We start from the raw sequence: 17,378 nt of genomic DNA, 5'->3' as shown, positions 1-17,378 counted from the left end.
GAACTAGTCTCAGGTGGGTTGGGAGGATGGCTTAGTGGTAGAGTGCCTAACATGCATGAAGCCTTAGGCTCAATTCCAGTTCTACATACACAGGAAAAGCTAAATGTGATGCTGTGGCTCAGCTGGTAGAGCTCTATCCTTGAGAAAGCTCGAGGACAGTACCCAGCCAGACCCCGAGTTCAAGCCCTAAGACTAGGGGGAAAAAAAACTTAAGGTTAATGTAGAGTTGATGAGATGATTGAATGAAGTCCTATCTTAGACAACTACTGGGTGCTATACTTTGAAGTCTATCAGTCTATCATTAACTGTGTCTTTGATCTTATTCTGTTGTCCTTTTCTCTATCTAGGTACTCGTCCTCACAAGTGCCCAGACTGTGACATGGCCTTTGTGACCAGTGGAGAATTAGTGCGGCATCGTCGTTACAAACATACCCATGAGAAGCCATTTAAGTGTTCCATGTGTGATTACGCCAGTGTAGAAGTGAGTGTTAAGTTCCTTGTTGGTACCTTTCTGGGTAGACCTGTAATCTAGCTATACCTATAATCTAACTTGATTTATAATCTAGCTTTTCCTTTTTTACTTTTTTCTTTTTTTTTTTTTTGCCAGTCCTGGGGCTTGAACTCAGGGCCTGAGTACTGTCCTTGGGCTTTTTCCTGAAGGCTAGCACTCTACCACTTGAGCTACAGCACTACTTCCAACTTTTCTATGTATGGTACTGTGGAATTGAACCCAAATCTTTGTGCATGCTAGGCAGGCCTCTACCACTAGACCAAACTGCTGTCCCCTATAATCTAGCTAAAGAGTTAAGGTTCAATCAAGGGCAAGCCCCAGTAGTGGCATACCTCTCCTGCAAACTTTTTTTTTTTTTTTTTTTGCCAGTCCTGGGCTTGAGCTCAGGGCCTGAGCACTGTCCTTGGACTTTCTCAAGGCTAGAGCTCTACCACTTGAGCCTCAGCACCACTTCTGGCTTTTTTTCTATATATGTGGTACCGAGGAATCGAACCCAGGTCTTTGTGCATGCTAGGCAAGCACTCTACCACTAGGCCAAACTCACGGCCCCATCCCCTGCAAATTTTGACTGGAAGAATGAATGCAAATGGTTAGCTAAAAAAAAATTTGAAACCGGGCTGGGAGTTTGGCCTAGTGGTAGAGTGCTTGCCTAGCATGCACAAAGACCCGGGTTCGATTCCTCGGTACCACATACATTGAAAAAAGCTGGAAGTGGTGCTGAGGCTCAAGAGATAGAGTGCTAAGCCTTGAGAAAGTCCAAGGACAGTGCTCAGGCCCTGAGCCCAAACCCAGGACTGGCAAAAAAAAAAATTTGAAACCATGGAAATAGTGTACTGTTGTAGTGTGCTTGCCTAACATATACTAGGTCCAGGGTTTGCTTCCCAACACTGCAAGACAAAAAGAGACCAAAGCTCGGCACCGATGGCTCATGCCTGTAATCCTAGCTATTTAGGAGGCTAAGATCTGAAGATCATGGTTCAAAACCAGCCCAGATATAAAAGACCATGAGACTTATCTCCAGTTAACAACCAGGAAAAAAAAATGAAGTACCATTGTGGCTCAATGGTAGAGTGTTGACCTTGAGCTGAAGAGCTCAGCGACAGGGCCAAGGCCAGAGTTAAAACTCTATAACAGACCAGAGAAAGAGAGAGAAGCCAAGTGCGGTGGCTCACATCAGCTTGAGGCTGAGACCTGAGGATCGAAGTTCAAAGCCAGCCTGGGCACAAAAGGAGCTGAAACTCTTATCTCCAATTAACCTCTAGAAAATGGGAAGCGGGGCTTGGCTAAGGGTAGGGCCTTAGCCTTGAGCTGAAGAGCTCAGGGACAGCACCCAGGCTGAGTTCAAGCCCCATGACCCATTTAAAAAAAAAAAAAATTAAGAGAGGGGGAACGGGGAGACCAGTAATGCTGTTGGGATAGTTTTGCTTTTCATAAAATGAGAGCAGCTTAAATTTCAAACCAGGCTCACATCTATAATCTTAGCTACTCAGGAGACTGAAATCTGAGGATACAGTTCAAAGCCAGCCTGGGCAGAAAAGTCCATGAGAATGCCAGGCACTGGTGGCTCAGGCCTGTAATCCTAGCTACTATCAAGAGACTGAGATATAAGAATCACAATTTGAATCCAACTTGGCAGAAAAGTCCCCAAGAGACTCATCTCCAATAAACTAAAAAAAGGTGGAAATGGCACTGCTAGCTTAGAGCACAAAGAGGTTCAGGGACAGTACCTAGGCCCAGAGTTAAAGCCCCAGGACCAACATACAAAAAGAAAAAAAAGGATCACAAAAAGTGTGTAAGACTCTTATCCTCAATTAGCCATCAGAAAAGTAGAAGTGGCTCTGTAGCACACAGTGGTAGATCACTTGCCTTGAGCAAATAAGCTCAGGGACAATTCCCAGGCTGAGTTCAACCCCCACCCCCCAAAAAAAGTTATTAAGTAATCCAAGTACTTTTTAGAGCCAAGTTTGAAAATCATTTCAGAACAGGTGCTATCCATGTCTTAAGTCCTAGTCTGCTAAAAAAAAAAGCTAATGATAAAAAAAAAAAAGAGGAGGACAGTTAAAACATGCACTTGGATATTGGAGAAGATTCATAAGTAGTTATGAATGATTTGCATGCTATTATGGAAAGTTTCAGACAGAAATAAAAGGAGTGGCTAGAGATGTAGCTCAATCACAGAGTGTTTGACAAGCATGCATGAGGCCCTGGATTTGACCCCCCAGCACTACACATACACAAGCACACATAAAAGAAAAATAGTAAAGAGAAAAGTATCTTAATCACACACTGAAAGCAATTGCCAGTGGTGATTAATTCTTTTTTGTGTGTTTGTGGTACTGGGATTTAAACTCAGGACTTATACTGACTAGTCATTATCTTTTAGACTTTTCCTACCTGAATGCCCTAAAACTAATCAAGTGAACTTTAGTACCTAATCCATAGTGCTCATGTTAATAGTCTGTTAACAAGCATAAGAGGTTTGATTGCTTTCATATTACAGGTCAGCAAATTAAAACGTCACATTCGCTCTCATACTGGAGAGCGCCCGTTCCAGTGCAGTTTGTGCAGTTATGCCAGCAGGGACACATACAAGCTGAAAAGACATATGAGAACACATTCAGGTAGGACTTCTCTCCTGATATTAATGAGCTCTTTTCAGTGATCCCATAGTAGCCTGTGAGTCACCACATACCCCTGTTGAGTACCTGAATAGAAGACTATTAACAAAGGCTTTGGTTTAGCCTCTGAATTCATAATTTAAAATCTGGAGTTATTTTAACTCCACAGAGTCTATGTAGATTATCTTAACAACTTGTCCAATTTTTTAAAGTACTACCTCTCTCTAAAAAGAAAAACTGCCAGGTTCTGGTGTCTCACACCTATAATCTTAGCTACTTAGAGACTGAGATATTAGGATCACAGTTCAAAGCCAGCCAGGGCATGAAAGACCACAAGACTCTTATCTCCAGTTAACCACCAGAAAACTGAAAGTGGCACTGTGGCTAAAGTGGTAGAACACTAGCCTTGAGCTAAAGAGCTCAGGGACAGCACCTAGATCCAGAGTTCAAGCCCCACAACTGACCAAAATAAGAAACAAACAAAAAAAAAAACAATTTAACGATTTTACATGCTTTTCTAGCATGTAAAATGTTGACAACAAAATCACAAGTCTGAGGCCAGCCTAGGCTACAGTATTGACTTTGAGAGTAGTGTCATCTCCCTTGCAAGAAAGAAAAAGGAAAGGAAAAAAAAGATTAAAGACAAGAAAACGAGCCTGGCAGGTGGCTCAGGCCTGTAATCCTAGCTACTCAGGAGGCTGAGATCTGAGGATCAAGGTTCAAAGCCAGTCTGGGCAAAAAAGGACCTGAGACTCATCTCCAAACCCCTAGAAAATGGGAAGTGGGGCTTAGCTCAAGAGTAGGGTAGGGTAGCCTTGAGCTGAAGAGCTCAGGGACAGCGCCCAGGCCAAGTTCAAGCCCCATGACCCACCAAAAAAAAAGTCTGCAAAGACAGGAAAAAGTTGTGGGCCCTCTACTTCATTTCTCCCGAAGATTGACCCTGCCATTGAAACTATCTTTTTGCATGGAAGATTATGTATCAAGCCAGGCAGGGCAAAGGTTTACAGTTTGTCATCTCTGAAGATAGGCTTGAGTTTGATGTGTGGAATGAGCTTCAAACTTATTAAGTAGAACCTTAGATCACTGTGGTCTAGTGTATCTACCCACCTTAGTTACACCCAACTGAATCATAATATTTTACTCATTCTGTACTTCCTTTTAAGGGGAAAAACCTTACGAATGTTATATTTGTCATGCTCGGTTTACCCAAAGTGGTACCATGAAGATGCACATTTTACAGAAGCACACAGAAAATGTGGCCAAATTTCACTGTCCCCACTGCGACACTGTCATAGCCCGAAAAAGTGACTTGGGTAAGTTGATTTACTAAAGGAAACTGGGGGGGGGGGGGGGATAGGCAGGGAGGGAAATGTATAATGAAAGTGACATGAGCCATTGATACTGATATCTGTCTTCTCTGGCTTTTATTTTTCCTTGCCAGTACTGGGAATTGAATTCAAGGTCTCTCACCCATTAAGCACAGGTGTTCATCACTTTAGACACTCCTCCAGTCTATTTTCAAGCCAGACCTGGACTGTGATCCTCTGACTTTCCTTTCATATGTTGGTGGAGATGACAGTCTCATGCACTATGCCTACCCATTGTGCTTCCCTGGTAACTGGCATAACAGATACAAACCACTGTGCCCAGTCCTTGGTTGAATATGGCAGTTTGAAAATGTTTTTTGTTGTTGTTGTTGGGTGGGATTTTTTGTTTGTTTGTTTGTTTTGCTGGGCACTGGTGGCTCATGCCTGTAATCCTAGCTACTCAGGAAGCTGAGATCTGAGAATCACAGTTCAAAGCCAATGCAGGCACAAAAGTCCATGAGACTCTTATCCCCAATTAACCAACAGAAAACCAGAAGTGGTGCCATAGCTCAAGTGTTAGAATCCTACCCTTGAGCTGAAGAGCTCAGGGACAGTGCACAGGCCCCAAAGTTCAAGCCTCACAACCCACATTAAAAGCAGGGGCAGGGTGGGGCCTGGAGTTTGGCCTAGTGGTAAGAGTGCTTGCCTACCATGCACTAAGACCCAGGTTTGATTCCTTGCTTGGTACCACATATATAGGGGGAAATAAAAGAAAAAAGCTGTGGCTCCAATGGTAGAGTGCTAGCCTTGAGAAAGCCCAAGAACAGTGCTTAGGCCCTGGCTTCCCTGCATGGTGGCTCACACATGTAATCCTAGCTACTCAGGAAGCTTAAGATCTGAGGATTAAAGGTCAAAGCCAGCCCAGGCACTAAAGACCTTGAGACTCTTATCTTCAATTAATCACTAAAAAAGGAGAAATGGGGCAATGGTTCCAGGGGTAGGGCAATAGGACAGAGCCCAGGCCCAGAGTTCAAGCCCCATGACCCCCACACACACACAAAAAATCTTGGGCCAGGAGCTTGGCCACATACACAGAAAAAGCTGAAAGTGGTGCTGTGGCTCAAGTAGCAGAGTTCTGTCCTTGAGATAGAATGCTGTATTTATGTAGTACTAAGGAGTCAAACCCATGCTAGGCAAGCACTCTACCACTCTACCATTAAGCTACATTCCCAGCCCTCATTCATTTATTTATTTATTTTTATTTTTTTGGTTGGTTGTCAGGCTTGAACTCTAGACCTGGGCATAGTCCGAGTTCTTGAGCTCAAGACTACCACCCTACCCCTTGAGCCACAGTGCCATTTCCTTTGTTTGTTTGGGTAGTTGTGTGTGTGCGTGTGTTGGGTTTTTTGGGGGTTTTTTTTATTTATTTATTTTTTGGTGGATCATGGGCCTTAAACTAGGCCTGGGCACTGTCCCTGAGCTCTTCAGCTCAAAGCTACCACCCTATTACTCTTGAGCCAAGCCCACTTCCCATTTTCTGGAGGTTAATTGGAGATAAAGAGTCTCACGTCCTTTTGTACTTAGACTGACTTTGGACCTTGATCCTCAGATCTCAGCAAAGAGTCTCACAGACTTTAGTGCCTGGGCTGGGTTTTGAACCTCGATCCTCAGATCTCAGCCTCCTGAGTAGCTAGGATTGCAGATGTGAGCCACCACATCTGGCTCAAACACTGCAGTTTTAAAAGCAGTGTGTGAAATTGAAGCTCTATAACACACCCACATTTTCCCATACAACTTGATCTTTATCTTTTTCTACAACCCCACCACCACACACATACTTGTTCTTTCCTAAGTAGATGTCCCTAACATACATCTTTTTCCATAGCAGTACTTCTTTTTTTGTTGTTGCTGGTCATGGGGCTTGAACTCTGGACCTAGGCACTGTTCTTGAGCTCTTTTAGCTCAAGGCTAGGGCTCTACCACTTGAGCCACAGTGCCACTCCTGGTTTCTGGTGGTTAATTGGAGATAAGAGTCTCACAGTTTTTTATACCCTTGACTGGCTTTGAACTGTGATCTTGAGATCTCAGCTTCCTGAGTAGCTAGGATTACAGGCGTGTGCCACCAGTGCCCAGCTAGTCTGTACTTCTAACCTCACTTCCTGAGTTTCTCATCATTTTCTTTCCTTACAAATCCTTTGCCATCCTTCTCCAGGCTGCCATCTCTCTACCCATTTAAGTACTAGACTTTTGAACTTACAATACCTTTAGCCAGCCCACAAAGAAAAAATGTATTAATCTGTTGCAATGCTTGCTTTGTATTTTCACAAGTTCAACTTGGCTTTTTGTATTTTGCTTTCAGGTGTCCACTTGCGGAAGCAGCATTCCTATATTGAGCAAGGCAAGAAATGTCGTTACTGTGATGCTGTGTTTCATGAACGCTATGCCCTCATTCAGCATCAGAAATCACACAAGAATGAAAAGCGCTTTAAGTGTGACCAGTGTGATTATGCTTGTAGACAGGTAGGAACCATCTCAGTTGCCAGGCTATTAATGCCTCCCCTATCCATGTTGGGTTTTTCCAGAGGACTTCATATAGACCTAGTACAGACAATTTCTAAGAAAAGCACTTTCAAATTTTTGGTGAGAACCCTCACCAAAATCAGAGGTTATTATTTGCATCTGTATCTGGGTCTTCAGCTGGTATTTAATTCAGTCACATTTAACCAGGTCCTAAGACTGACTATACTTTTTTTTTTGCCAGTCATGGGCTTGAGCTGAGGGCCTGAGCACTGTCCTTGGACTTTCTCAAGGCTAGAGCTCTACCACTTGAGCCACAGCACCATTTCTGGCTTTTTTCTATGTATGTGGTACCGAGGAATCGAACCCAGGTCTTCGTGCATGCTAAGGCAAGCACTCTACCACTAGGTCAAACTCCCGGCCCCTGACTATACTTCTTAAAACAGTGTTGGAATTAAGTTCAGGACTTGAAGGGAGAACATAATCTGGTCCTGTGCCATAATACTGTGAGAGACCTAGAGCAGCAGTCTGGTAGGGGTGAGCAGATTTCTCTGTGCTATGACTTATAGATGCAGTTTCACATTTTTGTGAAAAAATCACTTTATCATGTCAACAAACTGTCAATTTAGCCCTTGTTGTAAGGGAAAGGCTTACTGGCCACATGCACAACAGCTGGTATGATGGCCCTGTAACCGGCCCTGGGGTCTCTTTCCTGTTGTCTGTTTCAGGAGAGGCACATGATCATGCACAAGCGCACCCACACCGGGGAAAAGCCTTACGCCTGCAGCCACTGCGACAAGACCTTCCGTCAGAAACAGCTCCTCGATATGCATTTCAAGCGCTACCATGACCCCAACTTTGTCCCTGCAGCCTTTGTCTGTTCTAAGTGTGGGAAAACATTTACTCGCAGGGTAAGAGTCAGTCAGCATCATCATTACTTCCCCAGTATTTTTTTTTTGGCCAGTCCTGAGACTTGAACTCAGGGCCTGAGTTCATGTGTGTGTGTATGTAGTACCAAGGAATAAGGACTCTACCACTAGGCCAAACTCACGGTCCCTCCCCATTATTCTTAATGTCACATTCTTGATTTTCCATTACACAGCAAGGCTATTATTTCCTTGCAGGTTACAAATGTAGTGTAACTTTATCATTTGGAAAGGGTCCGTCATCTCCATCTTGAGGTTTTCACTCCATGTATGAACCCTGTCACTGATGAAAATAGCACTTTTTCTTTTTCTTCCTTTTTTTTGGGGGGGGGGCCAGTCCTGGGACTTGAACTCGGGCCTGGGTGCTGTCCCTCAGTTTATTTTTGCTCAAGGCTAGCACTCTACCACTTGAACCACAGCACCGCTTCTGTCTTTCACTGTTTATGTGGAACTGAGGAGCTAATTGAACCCAGGGCAAACACTCTACCTCCATCACTAAACCACATTCCCAGCCCAAAAATAGCACTATCTTTTGAGTAGTTTAATGTACAAAGGAATTGTCTTTGCATTGAAACCTGCACTACATCCCATTTCTACCTAGCTTGTCTATCTCAGGTGTTCCATGTTGCTGTTGTAGCTAGCTCTACAGACTGCTGAGCCTCCCCTTAGAGAACCTAGTTTTGTCTTCTAAGGATTACTCCCTTTCTCTTAATCCTCTTCCCTCTGAATGAAGGGAGAGTATTTAGGTAAATAGCAGAACATTCAGGCTTAAATATGGATTCCCAAGATTTTTATTTCATTGGAAAAGGTAGAAATTCAAATTTGATCTTAAGCTTTTTTTGGGAGGAAGGGGGGACTTGAACTCTCCTGGACACTGTCCCTGAGCTCTTCAGCTCAAGGATACCTTTTGTACCCAGTCTGGCTTTGAACCGTGATCCTCAGATCTCAACCTCAGTAGCTAGGATTACAGGCGTGAGCCACTGCCCCTGGCTTTAAGCTTTTTTAGTAGTGTAAAACAATATTTATTCGTTTTTGTCAGAATACCATGGCAAGACATGCTGATAATTGTGCTGGTCCAGATGGTGTAGAAGGAGAAAATGGAGGAGAAACAAAGAAGAGTAAGCGTGGACGAAAAAGAAAGATGCGTTCTAAAAAAGAAGATTCCTCGGATAGTGGTAAGTGGCTTTTTTCTTTTCCAGTATTAAACTTATTGCTCAGCAGGTCCTCTACTACTTAAGGATGGCTTATTTATTGATCTATTAAGTGTGCCAGATTTTAGAGCCCAATTTCCAGTGGTCCTGAGGCTTGAACTCTGGTCTTCTTATTCAAGACTAGCACTCTGCCACTTGAGCCCCAGCTTCACTTCTCACTTTTTACTTAATTGGAGATGAGTCCAACAGATTTTTTTTGCCTGGGGCTAGCTTCAAATTATGATCATCAAACCTCAGCCTGTTTAGTGGCTAATATTGTACTGAGCCACTGTCTCCCAGCATTCTTGGAACTTGAGGCTAAGTCAGATGGATATTGAATGTTAACTACTCTGGTCTACATCACAAAAAGTAATTTTAAAAAAAATGATTGAACTGGGTGTTGGAGGCTACATCTATAATCTTGGAAAAAGCTGGAAGTGGCACTGTGGCTCAAATGGCAGAATGCTAGCCTTGAGCAAAAATGCTCAAGGACAGTACCCAGGCCCTGAGTTTAAGCCACAGGAAACACAATAGCCCTTACTACCGGTATTTGTAGGATCTCTTGGTTAAGAAATTATTGCAGTGGGCCAGGCGCAGTGGCTCATGCCTATAATCGTAGCTACTCAGGAGGCTGAGATCTGAGAATCGCAGTTCAAAGCTAGCCTGGGCACTAAAGAATGTGAGACTCTTATTTCCAATTAATCACTAGAAAACAGGAAGTTGGGCTGTGGCTCAGGAGTAGGTCAGTAGCCTTGAGCTAAAGAGCTCAGGAACTGTGTGGCCCAGGCCCAGAGTTCAAGTCCCAGGACCCACCAAAAAAAAAAAAAAACATTATTGCAGTGAACTATTGGGAGGTACTAAGTAATGTCAGACCCCAAATATTACCAGTGCTTGCAGTAACCTTGAGCTTTGGGATTCCGTCTTTTTTCCAGAATACTGTAAGCCTTTTCTTCCCCTAGTACTGCCTTGTTTGCATCTATGGTTCACCTTCAACAAGATTAACTTCACTTCCAGATTAACTACACATTTCCAGAAGTCTCTTTAGGCTAATGAGATTATTGATGGTTCCTAATAATTTTCTACAGTTCTTTCCTTTGTCTTTTTTTTTTTTTTTTTTTTTTTGCCAGTCCTGGGCTTGAGCTCAAGGCCTGAGCACTGTCTTTGGACTTTCTCAAGGCTAGAGCTCTACTACTTGAGCCTCAGCACCACTTCCGGCTTTTTTCTATATGTGGTACCAAGGAATTGAACCCGGGTCTTCATGCATGCTAGGCAAGCACTTTAACCACTAGGCCAAACTCCCGGCCCCTTCCCTTTGTCTTTTTGAACTACTGGTTTTGTTTATACCCTTGTACCTCGTGTTTCTTTATGCTCCCAGAATGTGGAAATCAGTGTGGACTCCATTCATCCCACTGCTGACAGAGGCTATACAATCTTATTTATCCCATCCAGGAAGTTCTGCCTATTGGCCATCAGCAAAGTATATTGCTATTTTCAGGCTTTTCTTCTAAGAAAAGCTTTTGACCCTATCAACCCTCTTTTTGTACCCTCTCCCTAATTCTGACTGAATCTGTTTAGTCTTCTAGGCATTGGGCCAACTTAGGCAATAGGGAGCTTGAATAAATTGAGTTGAGAAGCAGCTTGTTCTTGACACACTGCCACCTACCAGTGAGTTTCCTGTGTCTTAGGATTTCAATCATTTGATAACAGGCATTTTGTCCTGATAATCAGGCATTTGCTCACAGATTTTTGTAAGTTTAAACATTTTGTTCCAGAGAAAATGTCTATATTAATACCTTATGCATCTTGAGGAAAGCAGGCAGTGTGCACTTTGTGACCCAGTAATGGGAAAGGGCCAATAAGTATTTCTTGGCTACTTGTTAGGGTGGCAGCAGAACATACTCAAATTGAGGTTAAAGCTTGAATTCCAGCTGTGCTGCTGTAACTATACTTTAGAAATCACTTACGCTAGAGGCATCCATGAAGTGTCACTGTGGCTCAGAGTGGTAGAGCACAGAGTGGAAAGAGCTCAGAGACAGCACCCAGGCCTTGAGTTCAGCTCCACAACCGACAAAAGAAAGGAAAGAACGCACTTATTTTGCTGGGCACTGGTGGCTCATGCCTATAATCCTAGCTACTCAGAAAACTGAGATCTAAAGATCATATTTCAAAGCCAACCAGGCAGAAAAGTCCATTAGACTATCTCCAGTAAACTATTTTTTATTTTTATTTTTTACCAGTCCTGGGTCTTGAACTAAAGCCCAGAGCATTGTCCATGGGCTTTCTCAAGTCTAGATAGAGCTCTACCACTTGAGCCTCAGCACCACTTCTGGCTTTTTTCTATGTATGTGGTGTCTTCGTGCATGCTAGGAAAGCACTCTACCTCTAGGCCAAACTCTCGGCCCAGTAATTATACTTTAAAAAAAAAAAAAATTAGAGGAGTAGAGCTGTGGCTCAAGTGATAGAATACTAGCCTTGAGCAAAAGAAGCTCAAATGTCCAAGCCCTGAGTTAAAAGTTCTAGGAGAGTCACCAAAAAAAAAATCAAGAATTTAAAACTGAATGTTCTGAGATACAATGTAAAATAGGATCCAGTCAATGTAAAATAGGATTAATAGCATTTTAGTTGATTTGCATAATTCTATCATAGTATCTGTTTTCCCATATTAATGCTGATAGCAGAAACCATTTATGTGTGCATATGTGTGTGTTTGCTAATATTAGAGCCTGTTTTGTTTGTTTTTCCCCCGACACTTAAGTAGCTCCACCATTTGAGTCATACCTCCACTTTTGGCTTTTTGCTGGTTAATTAGAGTCTCAAGGACTTTCCTGCCTGGACTGGCTTCAAACTGGGATCCTCCTATTTTAGCATCCTGAGAAGCCAAGATAGCAAGGGTGAACCAATGATGACTGGCAAGCTTTTCTTGTTTATGTCTGGTGCTTTACCGCCCCAATTTTTACAAGTTAATTGGAGATTATGTCACTCAGGTTGGCTTTTAACCATGATCTCTAGGTCTTAGCTTTCTCAGTAAAGTTACAAGTACATGCTATGGGTAGTACCCAGCTACAAATGTGTTTCTCTTAATGGATTTTCCTTTTTAACAATTGAGCAAAAATAATTTTGCTGAGCAGAAAACAGAGAAAAATATTAAAGACAGAATTTGCTTGAGTTGAGTTAGGAGTGTGGCTTAGTGGTAGAGTGCTTGCCTAGTATATGTAAAGTCCTGGATTCAATGGGTTTTTTTGTGGTTTTGCCAGTCCTGGGACTTGAACTCAAGAGCCTGGGCTCTGTCCCTGAGACTGTCCGTGCTCAATAGTAGAGCTCTACCACTTGAGCCATAGTATTACTTCCAGCTTTTTCTGTTTGTATAATACTAAGGAATCAAAGCCAGGGTTTCATGGATACTAGGCAAGTATTCTACCACTAAGCCACTTTCCCAGCCAAAGCCCTGGGTTTGATTTCTCAGTACCACATAAATAAAAGAAGCTGAAAGTGGTGCTGTGGCTCAGGTAGTAAGAATGCTAGCCTTGAGCAAAAGAAGCTCCAGGGACAGTGCCCATGCCCTGAGATCAAGTCCCAGGACTGGAGGGGAAAAAAAATTGCTTGAGTTAGGTATGGGGCTATAAACATTTTCTTAAATATTGTATCACATTCCCCAGATAAGGATAGATGATCTCTCAGAAGAATCTTGGTTCACTAAAGGAGTTTTTCTTAGTAAAGGAAATTGATGTGTAAATGAGTCTTCACAGAACATAAAATTGTGTTCTTTTTCTTCCACTACTCATCTTGCTCTACAATCTGTACCTCCTGATTTCCATGAGAAGAAAATGCTGAGCCAGATCTGGATGACAATGAAGATGATGAGGAACCTGCGGTAGAAATTGAACCAGAGCCAGAGCCTCAACCTGTGACCCCAGCCCCACCACCTGCCAAGAAGCGGAGAGGAAGACCCCCTGGCAGAACCAACCAGCCCAAACAGAACCAGCGTAAGTTGCTTTCCTCTGCTTTGGCATCTCCTTTCAATATGTGAGGCAGATCTGTGTTCTCAGGAAGCTGGGAAGTAAACCATGAGAACAAATTAGGTCAGAGGAGGAACAAACTCTCAGGAAATGACTTTTTGGAAGTTTTTACCAAAGAACATATGAGGAAATCTGTACAAGCTTGTTAATTTCAAAAAGAAAAAGTCCAGAGTAGAAGAGTACTTATGTTCAACAAGATGGATATTGTTAATGTGGGCGAGTTTGGCAGGGTTAATATGGGAAAGAACTTAAAAGAGTCAAATTTTCAAGGATAAGATAAAGTAGCTTGTCTGAGATTGCCCCTCTGACAAAATTCAGAACTATAGATCCAAATCTTGGCCTCTTATTCTATGAGAGGACACAAAGGAAATGTTTCCCCCTCCACTTTATACCACCAGGTGTGAGGTGTTCCCTTAATCTCCTTAGGAGTAGCTATTTCATTTTGGAAGGTTTTGTGCCAGTTACTGGGGCTTCAGCTCAGGGCCTTACACTCTTGCTTAATTGGCTTTTTGCTGGTTAATTGTAAATAAGAATCTCATGAACTTGTCCAGTCTAGCTTTGAACCTTAGTCCTCAGATCTCACCCTCCTTAGTAGGGTTATAGCCATAAGCCACTAGCACTTGCTGTGTGCGTGCGTGCGTGCGTGCGTGCGTGCGTGCGTGCGTGCGTGCGTGCGTGTGTGTGTATGTATGTGTATGTATGTATGTATGTGTGTGCGCGTGCGCGCGTGTGTGTGTATATGTGCTTGTATGTTCGCTCTAGGGTTTGAACTCAGGATCTCAAATTTGTTAGATAGGTACCCTATCACTTTGAGCCACACCAATAGTTCATACATCTTCTCTCTCACCCCTCGTACCCCCCACATTGGTACTCTACACAATCAGTGAAGTTTCTCTAGTAACACACTATAGAAATGATCTTATAAGCCAGGCACGGTGGCTCACACTTGTAATCCTAGCTACTCAGGTGGTTGAGATCTGAGGATCAAGGTTCAAAGCCAGCCTGGGCACAAAAGCACCTGAGACAGTTAACCTCTAGAAAACAGGAAGTGGGGCTTGGCTCAAAGGTTGGGCGGTAGCCTTGAGCTGAAGAGCTCAGGGACAGCGCCAGGCCAAGTTCAAGCCCCATGACCCACCAAAAAAAAACAAACAAAAAAGAAATGATAGTGTAGTCTTTCCATCTTTATTTCATTTATTATTTCTTTAATTTTTTTATTTTTGTATATTCTCCTTGATCCCTGTGTTTAGATGTCTATCATAGGAAAAAAGGCTATAGTCCTCTTATTTCACCTGCATAATACTTGAGTGGCCAAACTAGTAGGTAAATGGCCCTCCCCCAGTATAATAGGGTGGGACAACTAGAATCAAAAATGACACCTTGCTAGGCACTGGTCGCTCCCTCGATAATCCTAGCTATTCAAGAGGCTGAAATCTTAAGGATTGCGATTCAAAGCCAGCCCAGGCAGGAAAGTCTGTGGGACTCATCTCCAATTAACCACCAGAAAACTGGAAGTGGCACTGTGGCTCAAAATGGTAGAGCGCTAGCCTTGATTTGAAGAGCTCAGGGACAGCTCCCGGGCCCAGAGATAAAGCCCCACAACTGACCCAAAAAAAAGTGAGGAATTTAAAATGTAATTCGAGCGGCCATGAGTTTGGCCTAGTGGTAGAGTGTTTGCCTAGCATGCACGAAGACCCAGGTCCAATTCCTCAGTACCACATACCTAGAAAAAGCCAGTGCTGTGGCTCAAGTGTTAGAGCACTTGCCTTGAGAAAGCCCAAGGCCAGTGCTTAGGCCCTAAGCTCAAGCCCCAGGACTGCCAAATAAAAATGTAAATTGGGAAGTATATGATGAAGAATGTTATCATTTGTCCTTTGGTAGTATCTAAGATTTAGAACTTTATTCTATGTATGCTTAGATTTTAGGTGCTTAATGTATTTTTCCATTGATTTTCTATGAGTTCTTAAGGTTTTCCTTTATTGCTACTGTCATGTCTAAAAGGAGGACCCTTTAGGGGTCCTTAATGTGCTGTTAAAGGGGTCTTTAATGTACTGTTTGTTTTGTCTGCTTTTCTTTGCCAGCAACAGCCATCATTCAGGTTGAAGACCAGAATACAGGTGCAATTGAGAACATTATAGTTGAAGTAAAAAAAGAGCCAGATGCTGAGCCTGCAGAAGGAGAGGAAGAAGAGGCCCAGCCAGCTGCCACAGATGCCCCCAATGGAGACCTCACGCCTGAGATGATCCTCAGCATGATGGACCGGTGATAACAGGGCCTACCGTCTCCAGGACTGTTCTAGGCTGTGTTTAAACGGCCTTAATTTTAATTTTTCTCCTTCTTTTGGCTTTGGGAAAAGCATCATTTTACACCATTTTACCAAACATACTGAAAATGAAATCTTCAAGGATAATGTTAGAAAAATGTGATTTAACTAGAACTTGCTGTTTGATGTTAGCAAATCATGGAATGTCCTGAGTTCCTGAGGGTTTACTGTGAAGTGTTGAGGACAGTGTTGATGCCTAACTAGTTTTCTGAGATGGAAACAGACATTGAGCCCTCTCTCTCAATTTAGTAAACCACTCCAGAATGGCCACGGCTTTCCCAGAGTTCTCTAGTCTTCCCAAGAGAGTTTTTAATTGTAAATGCAGACTTGGGAAGGACTTAGACTTTTAACCTGTTTTTTGCTTTTGCTTTTCCCTGACTCCCTTTGCTCGGAGCCAGCTGCACACCAGTAGTATGGCATGCTATGATCAGTTTCTGTCCTGAAAGCTTTGCCTCTTTCTTGGCAAAGTTTCTGGTATGGTCAAGCTTGTAAATAACTTTTTTTACATTTTAATCTTTTCCATTAATTAAGATTGAAAAAAAAAGTGCAGTGTAAGAAAACCCAGCATTTAATTACTTGCAAATTAAGTTAGCACAGACTGGGTGGTGTGTAAATGTTGACAAGGAATTGGATCACAATCATGTAGCAGAAAAGCACCCGTACTGCTGCCTGCTAGTGATGGACACCCATGTGGAGATGATTTTCAACCCATGGAGCCAGCATTTTAACCTTGTACAATTAACTTTATGATTTCCCATCCACATTTTCTTTGCTCTATTTGTAGCTAAACGTATTTTATAAATCTTCTGTTATGCCAGAAGGGTGATTATGAATGGGTCACAGCAGCCCAGAAGTGCTGGGCCAGAAATTTTCACTAGGTCAGTAATTTAAACTTTGAATCTGGGGGAAAAAATTTACAATAATGTGAAGCAAAACCAACTTAAAAAGTGATTCTTGCACATGAACTGTCACATGTTTAAAATGTGTTTTTTAGAGAGCCTCAGTCTTACTGATTTCAAACACTTTTTTCTTCTGTGTATTGCTTTTAAGAGAGCCATCAGTTAGCTATCAGACTCTAGGTTGATGCATTTTTGTACTTAGCTGTACTGTGTGATATTTTTCATTATTTTAGGACGCCAACATGAGACCTGTAATAAAATATGTAATGGGGTTGAAAGCTGGGGAGGAGGAGGAGGATCTACTGCTGTACAGCTAATAAATCATAACGGATTAACAGGCACTCTTAAGACTCCATCTGGCATAATTCCTGCCTGCTGGAAGCCCAGGAGGCCTGCGTGTGGCTCCAGGTTGCTCAGACCTCGGCTTCTCAGGCACACTCTATTCCTGACATACTTCCTTTGCAGTAGATGAGATGGTTTGGCAGATGACAAGATATTGCTTGCTGCAAGTTTTAACTTCCTAAAAGTGTGTGTATGTGAATAAGGCAAGTGAGTGAACCACTGCCAACTTCCATGAACCACCTTTGGAATGCATGTCCTGAGTACAAATTGGGGTGCCCCAAAGCTGCCTTGAGTAGAAAGGGCTGGATGGGAAGCTGTGTTCTTGGAATCTTGGCTCAAAGAGGGCTTAGGATCACCCAGGTTCATAGAATACAGAGGTGGGCCCTGCATGACATGATGAGAGAGGATCATGGTTCAAAGCCTGCATGGGCAGGAAAGTCAAATAACTCCCCAAAAGCCAGAAATGGAGCTATTGCTCAAATGGAAAAAGCACTAGCTCTAGGACCAGTATCAAAAAAAAGAGCTCAGGGACAGCGCCCAGGCCCAGAGTTCAAGCCCCATAACTGGAGGGAAAAAGAAGAAGAGGAAAGGGGAAAAAATCTTGTAGGTTTGAATGAGTATTAGTAGTCTCAACCTATAAAAACACAGCTACTGGGGCTGGGATTACAGCCTAGTGGTAGAGTGCTTGCCTAGTATGCACGAAGCCCTGGGTTCAATTCCTCAGTACCACAT

General features: G+C 42.9%; 1 protein-coding gene across 2 annotated transcripts in view; it reads left to right on the top strand.

The window, feature by feature from the left end:
• Nucleotides 1–16,645, top strand: part of Ctcf (CCCTC-binding factor) — a 54,152-nt gene extending 37,507 nt beyond the window's left edge. For both annotated transcript variants that reach the window (XM_090357442.1, XM_090357443.1), the window contains 8 exons: nt 348–481; nt 3,012–3,132; nt 4,293–4,442; nt 6,796–6,956; nt 7,682–7,864; nt 8,919–9,054; nt 12,891–13,052; nt 15,164–16,645. In XM_090357442.1, the coding sequence (XP_090213568.1) occupies nt 348–481; nt 3,012–3,132; nt 4,293–4,442; nt 6,796–6,956; nt 7,682–7,864; nt 8,919–9,054; nt 12,891–13,052; nt 15,164–15,348 (1,232 nt within the window). In that variant the 3' untranslated portion in view covers nt 15,349–16,645. The remainder of the gene's footprint in view (nt 1–347; nt 482–3,011; nt 3,133–4,292; nt 4,443–6,795; nt 6,957–7,681; nt 7,865–8,918; nt 9,055–12,890; nt 13,053–15,163) is intronic.
• Nucleotides 16,646–17,378: the final 733 nt, after the last annotated feature.

The sequence above is a fragment of the Megascapheus bottae genome, chromosome 24 (assembly GCF_031878675.1).
Source record: "Megascapheus bottae isolate mThoBot1 chromosome 24, mThoBot2.hap1, whole genome shotgun sequence".
In the NCBI taxonomy this organism is placed as follows: domain Eukaryota; kingdom Metazoa; phylum Chordata; class Mammalia; order Rodentia; family Geomyidae; genus Megascapheus; species Megascapheus bottae.
Note: the sequence above shows the minus strand (reverse complement) of the source record. Positions and strands in the feature narration are given on the sequence as shown.